At 39.0% G+C, this 13,513-nt stretch overlaps 1 protein-coding gene across 1 annotated transcript; it reads left to right on the top strand.

Moving 5' to 3' along the window:
• Positions 1–489: 489 nt before the first annotated feature.
• FUCA2 (alpha-L-fucosidase 2) lies at positions 490–13,108 on the top strand. Its single transcript, XM_007484655.3, has 7 exons — positions 490–935; positions 5,402–5,589; positions 5,999–6,338; positions 8,135–8,345; positions 9,177–9,367; positions 11,197–11,305; positions 12,639–13,108. The coding sequence occupies exons 1-7, from the start codon at positions 688–690 to the stop codon at positions 12,777–12,779; spliced, it is 1,428 nt and encodes a 475-aa protein (XP_007484717.2). The 5' UTR covers positions 490–687; the 3' UTR covers positions 12,780–13,108.
• The last annotated feature ends 405 nt before the right edge of the window (positions 13,109–13,513 follow it).

The raw sequence follows: 13,513 nt of genomic DNA, 5'->3' as shown, positions 1-13,513 counted from the left end.
CTAAATTTACAATCCTGTCAGCACAAGTCTATCAGCATTTTTTAAAATTAATTAAGAATATTTTTCCATGGTTACCAATTCATGTTCTTTCTTTCCCCTCTTCCCCCTCCCAGCCAACTAACAATTCTATTGGGTTTACATGTATCATTGTTCAAAACCTAGTTCCATATCATTAATATTTGCAATAGAGTGATCATTTAAAGTCAAAATCCCCATATACCCATCGAACAACGTGATCCATCATGTTTTTCTGTTTCTGCCCCCACAGTTTTCTCTGGATGTGGATAGCATTCTTTCTCATAAGTTCCTCAGGATTGTCCTGGATCCTAGCACTGCTACTTTCTTAAAAGCATCTTCAATATACCAGACCACATGCTGAGTTTTGTGAACATAAAGAAAGGTGAAAAACTGTCCGGATTCCTCCAGAAGGTCACATTCTAAGAGGAGGGGCCGAGATAACCGGCCCATGGCCTTGAGAGAGATAACAAGAGATAACGATCCTTACGCACAAGTAATAAAACTAGCAAGCGAGGAAGATTGCCCGAGTTTGAGCTTTCCCTCGATTTAGAAAAAAGTCCTGCCCCCTTGAGTCAGGTGACAGACTAGTTTAAAGGCGGAAGAGGAACGGCGGTGCCGGGCAGCAGTGTAAGCGCTGCTAACTGGTCGCTTCTCTCCCACGAAGAGAGTATGGCTGGGAGCCAGAGCTCGGGCCAGCCATTGGTCCCGGCGCGGGGCTCAGCCCTGCTGCTGCTGTCGCTGCTACTGCTGCTCTCCCAGCTCCTGCCAGGATGCTCGGCGCAGACCAAGCGCTATGAGCCCACCTGGGACTCCCTGGATGCCCGCGAACTCCCAGCTTGGTTTGATGAGGCTAAGTTTGGGATCTTCATTCACTGGGGCTTGTTTTCCGTGCCCGGCTTCGGAAGCGAGTGGTTCTGGTGAGCGCACTTTTTTTGTTTTCTCTTCGTTCTCTCATAAATTCTCCTGCTGCCTCCACAGCTCCCCCCCCCACCCCAATCCCTAGCGGGGGGGGGGGGGCACTTGTACGCTTCCTTCTTGCTCATCTGATATTCACCCACTTCCCCCGTCTCTCCCAGTTTCTTTCCTGGCTGTTCTTGCCGCTACACAGCTAGCTAATGGATCGGTGATTCGTACAGAATCCGGTCTACTCATTTCGATACTTATTTCTAACCAAAGATTCAAAAGCACCCTTCCCCTCCCCCCCATATTTTCCCATTGGCCCTCTCGCGAACTCTTTTTGAGTGGAGGCAGCAGGTAGAATTTATCCCGCATCGCTGAACAGTGTAGACATTAAAAAAATTAAACACAAGAAAGCTCTAGTCCATGCTTTCACCGGGAGCTCACATTCTCATAGGGGAGAAAATAAACAAGGCTTTGCAACATCTCTTAGGGTTTTGGAGATAATCTCGAGAGAAGCCTGGGGTGGAGGGATTTGATTTCAGTCATGAAGGAAGTCAGCAGGAGAGATGAGGTCACCAAGTATTCCTGGGTGTGGATGCAGAGCCCCCAATAGAGTAGGCATAGAATAAATAATGGGCTCAAAATATTGAGAATGCCCTGTGTGAGGAAACAAGGAGGTCAGTGTCACTGGATTATGGACTTAAGGTGTTAAGACTGGAAAGGGCAGGTTGGGAAAGAGTATCAGTCAGAGGATTTTAAATTTATATATTTTATATTACTTGTAGTTGATGTAGGATCACTTTGATCACTGAATAAAAGATGTTGGCCTGATTAGTCTTTTGTCCAAGTAGGAAATTTGTGAAAGGTAAATGGAAGAATGACTAATTAGATTTAAAATAATTGGCTATTAGACCAGAAATAAGGTCCTATATTATTGATTTGGAAATGTCTTGAGGTAAGTTAGTCCGGCCTCCTTATTTTATTATTTTACAGAGAAGTGAAGGGATTTGCCCAAGGTTGCACAGCTAGTAAATACTAGAAACACAGTTTAGTCCCAAATCCTCAGAAATCCAGCCCTCTCTCTCCATGATGTTTTCCATTCGATTGTACTCCTGGTTCCAGAGGTCTAATAGGAAGTATTGACTGAAGTTTATCTCAACTCTTAGTCACTAACTAGATTTATTCTTCCAGGATATTTTAGGTAACCCTTTTAAAGTCTTTATATGACTGAAATAATACTCTCACTACCTTTCTTATAGAGCTTTCATGGAGGTATGAACAGTGCTTTTATAAGCTTTAAGCTAAATTTATTTTGAACCTTTACCTTCTATCTTATCATTTCCTAGAGAGAAGAGCAACAAGAGTGAAGCAGGGCCACACAGGTAGAAAGTATATGAGGCCAAATTTGAACAATATGGTATTGAGCAATATTTAAATAAATTATTATGATGGCGTGTAAAATATTTTTTAAATTAAATTAAAATTAATTTAATTAAATAAAAATTAGTTTTTTAAAACCTACAATATGTAAGAGTATTTGAGGGTGGGTCCTGCTGCCTGAGCAGTTGGTTCACCTGAAGAGCCACTATGAACTGCAAACATAGTATTTTGAATCCAAAATAGCAAGTACCTTGAATTTGTTCCCCCTCATCTTTTCTTGTTGGTGATAAATGTGGCATTTGGCCACATTCTGGAACCAAGGTGGCTGGGGACACTACATAATAGAGTGGCTTTTTTTCCTGAGTTTTTTGCTTAGTTTGAAGTTTTTGAGTGGGGTGCCAGGGCCTATCCTAATTGGAACTCTGACCTGATACTTTCTTTCTAAACCTTTTCCTTAAAGGTAGTATTTGGTTAGTTCTTTCTCAGTACTTAACAGAAATTTTATTATCATGGATTTAGGGCCAGAAGAAACCTCAGTTCATATGATCATAGAATCATGGGATAAAAGATAGGAGGGATTTTCTTTTTTTTTTAATTTTTTAAAAAATTTAGTAAATTTAGAATATTTTTCCTTGGTTCCAAGTCATGTTCTTTCCCTCCTCTCCCCCCCAATCCCTCCAGTAGCCAATGTGCAATTCCACTGGATTTTACACATGCATGTCCTTGATCAAAACCTATTTTCATATTATGTTTTGCACTAGGGTGATCATTTAGAGTCTACACCCCCAATAATACCCCCATCAACCCATGTGATCAAGCAGTTTTTCTTCTGTGTTTCTATTCCCACAGTTCTTCCTCTGAATGTGGATAGCAATCTTTCTCATTAATCCCTCCAAATTGTTCTGGATCATTGCATTGCTGCTAATAGAGAGAAGTCCATTATATTTTATTGTACCACAGTGTATCTATCAGTCTCTGTGTACAATGTTCTCCTAGTTCTGCTGGGAGGGACTTTCAAGGCCATTTAGACCCAAACACTTTATCTGAGGAAACTCAAGACTAGGTAGATTAGTGCTTTGTAGATTAAATTCTGAGGTAGGATTTAAAGATAATTTTTTTTTTTACTCCAAAGACTGCCCTTTATGTTATTTTATATTTTAAGAATTTAATAATCTAAGTCTACGCTGGTCATGGAGTTATCTATGTACACCTTCCAATAGTTGGAGTAGTAGAGGAAGAACTTGTGATCTTTTCCTGAATGATTGAAGAAAAAGCATTTAAGGGCTCATTCTGTATTAGACATTAAGTTTTAAACGCTGGGCAAACAAATACAAAAGAGATGGCCCCTTCTCTTAGGCAGCTTATATTCTAAGGGAAAGACAACCTAGTTTAGTCTGGGGTGGTGGATTGATGGATAGGGAAGTCAACTGACAAATCCTTTCCACAAACAGTGCTAAGGTTCATCTAGTTGGTACCCAGAGCAATAGAAGGAAAGGAGAGGAACTGGGGGGAGGGTGCCCTGTGTATGTGGAGAGTGGCATATGGTAGGAGGACTTGGATAGGTACACATTTGGATAGGAGATAGGCAAGGCATGACAGAGATGTTGGGCCATGTTTCTCCATGTTCTTGTAATCTACAATTAGGTCTTCCCTTTGGGAGAGACCTTTACAGAGTTTTAGGATTTCAGAAATCTCAGGATGCTTTTTCCATTTTCTGGTATTTATCTCTTTGCTACTGCTGAGTGAAGAAGGTAGAAGAAATGAATGTTGAAATAACCAATTTATTAAAATCATTTGGTTTTATTTCTACTAGTTATCATTACACTTTATTTGGGAAAACTGGAATAAGTGTTGCCAGAAAATACCCTTAAGTAAACTTGTCTAAATACATGAAACAGATTGTACTTAAACTCCTTTATGAAAATGGAAAGGGGCAGTTAGGTGGCCCAGTGGAAAGAGAGCCAGGCCTGGAGATGGGAGATGTTCAAATTTGTCCTTAGATACATCCTAGCTGTATGACCCTGGGCAAGTCACTTAACCTACCTACTCCTTACCATCCTTTCTGTCTTGGAACCAAGAGTTAGTATTGATTCTAAGACAGAAGGTTTTTAAAAAATGGAGTTGGACTAGGTGATTGCTAAGGTTCTTTACAGCTACAAATATATAATTCTGTAAGTTATGTTTTAATCTGAATAAGCAGACTGTTTAGAATAAATTGTGTTTTAAAGGAGGGGAAGGGTAAATAGGAAAAGAAATTTATTTTATTTGCATATTAGTCTGAATCATTAGAATACTGAAATATTCACTGTTTAAAGGGTTGTTATAAACTTTCTGAGGGTAGGAATTGTTTTATTTATGTCTTTGTTCCCTTGTACTTAAAACAGAAACACATAGTAGGGACTTAGAAGCTTATTAATTGATCAGTTTGGTCTGTGAGGTTTTACCCTTCACCAGAGAGGTTTATAACTGGAATAGGTAAAACAATGAATATTAAACAGCTACTGTGTGGGCCAGCCTCTTCACACCAGCTCTAGGACATATTGTTTCCATTTTATCCTTGAAGAAACTAAGGTAGACAGAAAGATTTACCTCCACTCACATCTAACAATATACAATAGAGTGCTTAGTATGTGCTAGGCTAAGTGCTTATTATATTGTTTATATTATCTCATTTGATCTTCATAACAACCCTATTTTCCCCATTTTACAAATTTGCTCTAAAGACAGCCACTAGGACTGTGGGACAGTTTTTGTGAGCTGCTTTAAAAATTCAGCTAAGTTCTACAGAGCCACATTCCAGGTTACAAAACCCTGATGTCACGGTCCTGACCCTCTAGGAGCTTCTGTTTCTCATCCTGGCCTTTGTTCTGATGAGGAGCCTCTCTGAACTTCTCTGGGCCAGTGAGCTCTCTTGACAGACACAAAGTCCTCCACTCAAAGCCTTCCCATTTGACCTGCATGGCTGGCACAATCCAAGGTTCCCTCCACACAATAACGGGCAGGAGTTTAGGCATCAAGAGAAGAGGAGAAGAAATGAGCACATTTAATGCCATCTTTCAATTGTGAACTTGAGTATTTGAGGTGGTTCTTTTTCTTATTGTAGGTGGTACTGGAGAGAGCAAAAAATTCCAGCCTTTGTAGACTTCATGAAAGCTAACTATCCTCCTGATTTCAAATATGAGGACTTTGCACTGGAATTTAAAGGAACATTTTTTAAAGCCTATCAATGGGCAGATATTTTTCAGGCCTCAGGTGCCAAGTACATTGTCTTGACTACCAAACATCATGAAGGTGGGTGAAACAGTGAAATAAGTAATCAAGGGCTTGTTTTGTGCCTAATATAATGCTAAATGTTGAACTACAAAGAAAAAAAAAAGCTGACAGTGTCCAGGGAGGAATATAAACCACCATCTTAAATTTTTTTGAAAATTTTTATTTAATTAGTGACTCTAGAACATTATTTCTTGGTTACAAGAATCTTATTCTTTCCCTCCCTCTGTTGTACCTCAGAGTTGTTTGATTTGCACCTCTCTGATTATAAGAGATTTAGAACACTTATTAATAGTTTTGATTTTGCTTATTAATAGTTTTGATTTCTTTATCTGAAAATTGCCTAGTCATATCCCTTGCTAGCTCAGGAGTATTTTTCTGTTTCATATTCTGTTTTTCAAGATTTCCTGTTTCATATTCTGTTTTTCAGGTTTCAACCTGTGGAAATCTAATAATTCATGGAACTGGAATTCTGTGGATAGGGGGCCAAGAAGGGACATTGTAAAAGAAATAGAAGTAGCCATTAGAAGTAAGACCGACCTGCACTTTGGCCTGTACTACTCCCTTTTTGAATGGTTCAACCCCCTTTTCCTTTTGGATAAAGCTAATAAATTCAAGTCAAAAAGGTACCCAGTTGCTAAGAGCCTTCCTGATCTCTATGACCTGGTGAACACATACAAGCCTGAGATTCTCTGGGCAGATGGCGATGGAGATGCACCAGACACCTACTGGAACAGCACTGACTTCTTAGCCTGGTTGTATAATGAGAGGTACGTGCATAGGTTTCTTTAGTTACCTTGAATTCTGTCATTACATGGGAAATGTTTTAAGTTCCTCTAATTCCTCTTTGATTTCCTGGGTGACAAGGGTGCCTGTATGTTTCTTGAGTAGTTATTTCTTCCTGGTCTAGCCCTGTGATTCCATCAGTGCTTAGGACTGCCAGTTTGGAAACTTGCTCCAGTGATGCTGCTGGACAGTTTTATCTGCCACCTGAGAGTCTTAGGGAGGTACATGGCACATGATGGAGCTAGGCAACTTATCCAGGTGATAGAGCTGATAGGTTTTGGAGGTAAGACTTGAGGCCAGCCCTGTACCTACTGCATCAAAATGCTTAATCATAATAATGATGACAGCATCATTTATGAAGCATTTTATGAGCCTTATCTTATTTGAGCCTCCCCAAACTCTCTGAGACAGATACTCATATCTGTTTTACAGGGGAAGAAACTTGGACTTTTAGAAGTTAAACCAGTGGTTACAAGGCTAGTATCAGAGGCAGGATTTGAACTTCCTGGCCCCCAAGTTATCTACTGTAGGGTGCCTCTCAGTCTTATTCACACAGACATCTGTGTTCATTTGTTTGTCAGACTCCTATACATCAGCATCCTTTCAGGCCCCCAGGTTTGTGACCTCGGTGTTAGCCTTGACTCTTCTGTTCTCTTTCACTCCACATGTGCAGTTAATTGACAGATCAATGCGTGTGTGTGTGTGTGTGTGTGTGTGTGCACACATGTGTGCCCAGTCTTCCTAATTCTGTGGGAGTGGAGTGAGGTTACTCTGATGGACATTCCCTCCTTCTCTTCTATGTTTAGTCTTATGTACTCCAGTGATGAGAAATAGCAGGTTCTACCTCCTTTCTTTTTTCTTTTTATCCTCTACTCTCTTCCTCAAACCCAAAGAACAGAACCATTTTACCCTCCTGCCCCTCACTTGGGGTTCTGTTTTTATTTTTTAACTTATTGTTCATTGAGGACTTGTTGAAGGAACCCCCCGTTAGAGTGTTATCACTACAGTCCATGATATTATTCCAATACATTCACCCATCATACTTGGTGCCTGGAAATCTTCCCCTTAGTTTCTAGGAGGGACTATGGAAAGAAAGGCATGGTAAGACACTAGCTATGAACAGCTCCAACACTCTGAAGTAATTTCAACACCCATCAGAAATGACAAATGTTAGATAGGATGAGGGAGAACAATTTGGAATCCCGTTCAAAGTGCCACTACTAGGTCCATATCCCAGAGATCAAAAATAGGAGGAAAGGAACTATTTGTACAAAAATATTTATAGCAGCTCTTTTTTGTGGTGGTAAAGAATTGGAAATCAAGGGGATGCCCATTAATTGGAGAATGGCTAAACAAGTTGTTGCATATGATTGGGATGGAGTACTATTATACTATAAGAAATTGTGGGGGGGGGGTAGGAAAAACATGTCAAGAACTATATGAATTGAGGAGGGGGACAGGCCTAGGAAGGTCCTAGGTTCAATTCTGGACTCAGACACTTCCTAGCTGTGTGACCCTGGACAAGTCACTTAACCCCCATTGTCTAGCCCTTACCACTCTGCTGCCTTGGTAGTACAATACACAGTACTGATTCCAAGATGGAAGGTAAGGGTTTAAAAAAAAATACTGCATTTAGTTTTGGACAGCATTAAGAAGCAAGAGCTCCAAATCATTTGTCCAGTGTAGAGAATAAAAGGGAAAAAAAGAGCTCTGATCAATTCAGACTCACAAATATTAGTTTCTAACCCAAAATTCCTCATGAAACCGTATTCTTTTTCAGCCCAGTTCGGGATACAGTTGTAACCAATGATCGCTGGGGACTTGATAATATCTGCAGGCATGGTGGCTACTATACCTGCAGTGACCGTTACAACCCTGGACACCTGTTGCCTCACAAGTGGGAAAACTGTATGACAATAGATAAGGAATCCTGGAGTTACCGAAGGAACGCTCCACTCTCTGACTACCTCACAATTGAAGAAATAGTGTCGGTATGATAAAATGGGCCCTGACTCCCCATGGTGGCTGTAGAGGTCTTGGCTTTTTCCCTAAGGACTACTTCCCCCTTCTCTCCCATCTCCACATCCCAGGCACTGTGCTAGGCTAGATCTTAAGGTTTCTCCAAATTCTGCCGTGCAAGGCTTACTGTTTTCCTACATTGTTACACAGATGTCAGTTATTACGTATTTGGATTACTATATACAAGTGTTATGTAAGGAGTATTAAAAAGGCAAATTACATAATTAATAAGTCAAATAAAAGAATTACCAGCACCTTAGACACTTAAATGCTTGTTCCTTTTCTAGCCCCCCCCCCCTTTTTTTAAAAATCCCTATCTCTGTGAGTATCAGTTCTAAGATATGAGTAGCAATGAATAGGCAATTCAGAGTTTTTTAAGGAACTTGCTCAGGGACACATAGCTAGGAAGTCTTTGAGGACAGACTTGAACTCAGGACCTCCTCCTGACTCAGGGCCTGACTCATTTATCTACTGTGCTACCTAGTTGCCCCCATCCCTCTAATCATAACAATGATGCTATAATTATACTCTTTAATCGTTAAAAAGATTTAATTCAGATATTTTATTTTTCTAATTACTTATAACAACAATTTTTATTATACATTTTCTGAAATCATAAGATCCACATTGTCTCCCTTCTTTACCTCACTTCCCTTTCAGAGATGGTTAGCAATTTGATCTGGATTATATGGGTATTATCGTGCAAAACACATTTCCCTTTTGGTCATTATTATAAGAGAACACTCTCATAAAAACAGCTAAGTCTTTCACAGTTGATCTATACCTTTTAATATTTCTTGTAGCAATTAGTGGAAACAGTTTCATGTGGAGGAAACTTTTTGATGAACATTGGTCCCAACAAAGATGGAGTGATTTCTCCAATATATGAAGAACGTCTGAGGCAAACAGGAGCCTGGATGAAAGTCAATGGGGAAGCCATTTATGAAACCAAACCTTGGCGAGCACAGAATGACACTCTCACACCAAGAGTCTGGTGAGTGGATTAAAAAAAAATATTGGGGCCATGACTTCCTTTACCAACGCCTGCATCTTCTAGGGTCCTCTGAAGCGACTTGCTTTCAGTGTCAGAGGCTGGGCTTAAACCCAAGTTTCCCCTGGCTCATGAGTCTAGCTCTACTTACTACACTGTGGGTTAACTAAATAAAAATTCTGAGTTCAAAGGACTGCTTGACTTTGTCTGGGAGGTAAGAGAAAAGAGAATTCTTGATTCTATGTATACAAGAGGATGAAGCCTTTTCTTCAGAAAAGATATGTATAATGAACCACTAAGTGGGCTACAAGATTTAAAAGTATTACTTGTTTTTGCTCAATTAAAAAAAATTAACTGGTTTCTTTATTATTTTTCAGAGTCCCAAATCACTTATTGGGGAATTGCTAGTTTGCTCATCTTAAAATAGTCTCTGAGCCTCTGTGAAAAGAGATAAAGCTAGCTGCACAATAGTCACATAAAATAGCAAATTCAGTGTGGCTGAACTTGCTCAACTGGGATAACTGGAGCATGAATTACATTAGCCTGATTTTTAGTCTCTGTTCTTATTTTTTGGATGACATGTATAGAATAGCTCTTGATTATTCATAATTGAAGGGAGACAAAGTAAAGAGTAAAACAAATCATTTGGAATGGTTTTTATTTACATTTGAACATGGTAGCATTTGATGTTCTAAAAATTAATCTATGAATCAAGATTTTCCATGAAGGCTTGACTCAGGATTGGCAATCTTTCAGTGTCCTGTTTTATATAGGGCTACCCTTTTTCTTGCTAACTATTTAATAACAAGCCCAGGCAAAGATGCCTCTAATTCATCTTTATAAGGACAATTTTTTTTTAATTTTAAAGAAAAATGGAAATAGAGGCTTACCCTACTCCACTATAACATGCCTATACTAATAGCATGACATTCTAGAATTGATATAACTAAGTCATTGAAAATAGAAATTCAGGAAAAGCAATATTACAGGGAATAGTGTCATAGGAACAAGGTAATAAATAGGGAATATAATCCTTGAGGGATGTGAAGACTTTAGTGTTGAGTGAATGGAGCTCCAGACCTGGGCTAGGCTGGCTTGAAAAGAGGGTTTGGGATGCACCTAGACCTGAAAGTCTAGAAAGTTGAGGAGGGGGTGTAGGCATTCAGTTAATTGAGAGCCTAGGTTCAAATTTGGCCTCAGATACTATTATGTGACCCTGGGCAAGTCATTTGACTTCCATTGTCTATCCCTTACCACTCTTCTTCCTTGGAATCCATACCCAGAAGGTAAGGGTTTAAAAAATAAAATAAAACAAAAAGTTCAGAGGAAAGTCTGGGACTTAGTGGTTAGAGGTGGGAGGAATACCAGACGGAAAAATTAGGTTGTTTTTAAGGTGTCTTTGTATTGGGGATAAAGGGACAGACAACAGAAGTGTTAAGCTGATATCCAGGGACTGAATTAACTGAGACATTCCAGTGGGGGTTTGGTTTATGTCCTTTGACATTACTGTGAAATACCATACCTTGAAATCACTGAACACCCGACTGGAGGAGGTTTATGGCTCCAATAGAACATGCGTGTCAGCATGCCACACTGTCAGGAGCCACAAGAGCTTGAGAGCAAGAATTGGTGCACATTGGCTAAAATTCAGATCGACAGTTCCTAATTCATTAAGACTGTAGTAAATTATTCCTTCTTTTCTAAAAAGTGGTTTGATAAAATATGTCTAGACCCAATTCATAATAACTCGGACACTTTTAAAAATATGTTTTAACTTTTGTTTTAATAATGTCTCCTTATGTGTGTGCCTGCCTTTTTTTTTTTAATAATAGGTATACATCGAAACCTAAAGAAAATCTAGTCTATGCTATATTCCTGCAGTGGCCATCATCAAGAATGCTAGTACTTGGAGAGCCCAAGGCAACTTCTGGGGCAACAACGGTAAGAAAGAATTTAACCTTTCTGTTTCTGGAAATTACTGCCTGGAATTTCTTGATTAAAAATATACAATTTTGATTTTAATTTAATGAACTAAGGCTATTTATGATAACCAAGACAGATGTCTAGCTTTATAGTAATTATAAATCAGCATTTATTAAATACTTTGTTTTAGGCATTTTATTAAGTGCTGAAAATATGAAAAAAGACAGAAATAGTCCTTATCCTCAAGGAACAATTTTAATGGGGAAGAAACTGCAAAAAATTGTACAAGATATATGCAATGTAAATGGAAAGGTACTAGCAATGGGGATTAAGGGAAGATGGGGAGTATAAGGACTGGGAAAGGCCTTTTTTAAAGTCTTACCTTCTGTCTTGGAATCAATACTGGATGTGGGTTCTTAGTCAGAAGGAGGAATAGGGGGTAAGCAATGGTGGTTAAGTGACTTGCCCAGGGCCATACAGCAAGGAAGTGTCTGAGGCCAGATTTGATCTTATTTAAGTCTTGAAGGAAGAACGGAAAGAGACAGAAGTGGGGAGAATAGGGTATTTCAGACATGGGGAACATCAAGGAAAAGGCACAGAGTCAAGAGATAAAGAATGTAGTGTTCAAGGAAAAGCAAGGAAAAGTGTTCAAGGAAAAGCAAGGAAAAGTGGTTGGACTGTTGATCATGTGGAGGGTTGGAAAAGTACAAGAAGAGTGGATGTTTTGGAAGAAGCCACTGTGTAAAGAGCTTTAAAAGCCAAACAAAAGATTTTGTGTTTGATCTGGGAAATAATGGGGAACCCCTGGAGTATATTGAGGAAAGGAGTGACCCCTGCTTTTTAGGAAGATCACTTTGGTGGCTGATTGGAGGATGGATTAAAATAGAGAAATCAGAACCAGAAGTCAAGTAATGAGAGCCTAGCAGCTGGGTGAAAAGTTACAAAAAATTGCATATGAGAAATGTGAAGGTAGACATGACTTAGCAACCCATTGACTTTGTTGAGTAAGGGTAAATGAGGGCTTGGCAATAAGTGTTTGCTGATAGCCATTTTAAAGAGCTAAGATTTATTTCCCCTTCCCGACTTAATACTGACAAGGTTGCTCTTTTTGCTTGTCTGGTTAGTATACATCTTACTTAATTTAGGATGCAGTATAAAACTACTGATGGGAATTCACCAAGGGGGCCTGGAACCATTTCCACATACATAGTGTCTATATCTGGGTAACTGTCCTTTCCTGTCAATAGCTGTAGTGTTTTTTTAAAGGAAAAAATAAAAGGAAAACGAATAAAACATGGAATGGATTGTTAAAGCCATGCACCATGGTGACTTTTTTTCCCCTTAATTACAGGTGAAGTTACTGGGTTATCAAGATCCACTTAAATGGATTACTGTGCCGAATCGAGGAATAATAGTGGAGCTTCCTGAGTTAACTCTTGATGCATTGCCGTGTAAATGGGGCTGGTCTCTAGAATTGAGAAATGTACAGTAGCATTTAGCAGACTACATTTTCAAGTTTGATTTTGCCTACATTCTACGAAGTCCTTTCACAATTCTGTACACAAATCTATATGGAGAAGCAGGAGCATGATCAAAGCAAAACAAAGACTAGAGATGATTATCTGAGTGATAATGATTTATTTGGAGTTTGAATTGCCCAGTTAATTGCTTCAGTTTCCTGAAGACCTTGATCATCAGACTTGCTCATGACAGATATTTGTGTGTGTTGGGGGAGAGGGGATTTTAAAAATAGTATTTGTTTCCTTATTGTCAATGTTTTTGAGTAGAGTTACTGTAACAAAAGAACATTATTTCACACCATTGTTTGGATAGAGTTTTTTATTTCACTAATAATTTGTGTTTTAGGCATAATTGTTATATTTTTGTTTCTTAGGTATAAAAAGGGTTTCTATGGTTTCATAATTGACTAGCATGTCCAAAAAGTCTAGAATTAAGAATACATTTTGGGCTATGATTCATAAAAGAACTAATTTATTCTCCCTCAAAGTCCTAAAAGCAGTCTTGTCCTTATAGCAAATACAGTAAAAAAATTTCTAGGATGTCACACATGCTTTGGCAGGGAAGAAACCCACGTGACAAGTGTTCACTCATAAGGTGTTGCCAACTTTTTGTTTCCCTAAATTGTAATAATCTTAGCACCCTTATTCAGTAAAGTACAATGATATTGTCTCGTTTCCCCTTGAGGAACTTTGTTGTGAATTTAGG

This window comes from Monodelphis domestica, chromosome 2 (genome assembly GCF_027887165.1).
Source record: "Monodelphis domestica isolate mMonDom1 chromosome 2, mMonDom1.pri, whole genome shotgun sequence".
NCBI classification, from domain to species: domain Eukaryota; kingdom Metazoa; phylum Chordata; class Mammalia; order Didelphimorphia; family Didelphidae; genus Monodelphis; species Monodelphis domestica.
Note: the sequence above shows the minus strand (reverse complement) of the source record. Positions and strands in the feature narration are given on the sequence as shown.

Bases quoted from the DNA above. Each gene is read 5' to 3' on its own strand.
- FUCA2 (XM_007484655.3), top strand. From the start codon at position 688: ATGGCTGGGAGCCAGAGCTCGGGCCAGCCATTGGTCCCGGCGCGGGGC. The intron at 936-5,401 runs GTGAGCGCACTT...TTCTTATTGTAG, and splicing joins TTCGGAAGCGAGTGGTTCTG to GTGGTACTGGAGAGAGCAAA. The intron at 11,306-12,638 runs GTAAGAAAGAAT...CCTTAATTACAG, and splicing joins CAACTTCTGGGGCAACAACG to GTGAAGTTACTGGGTTATCA.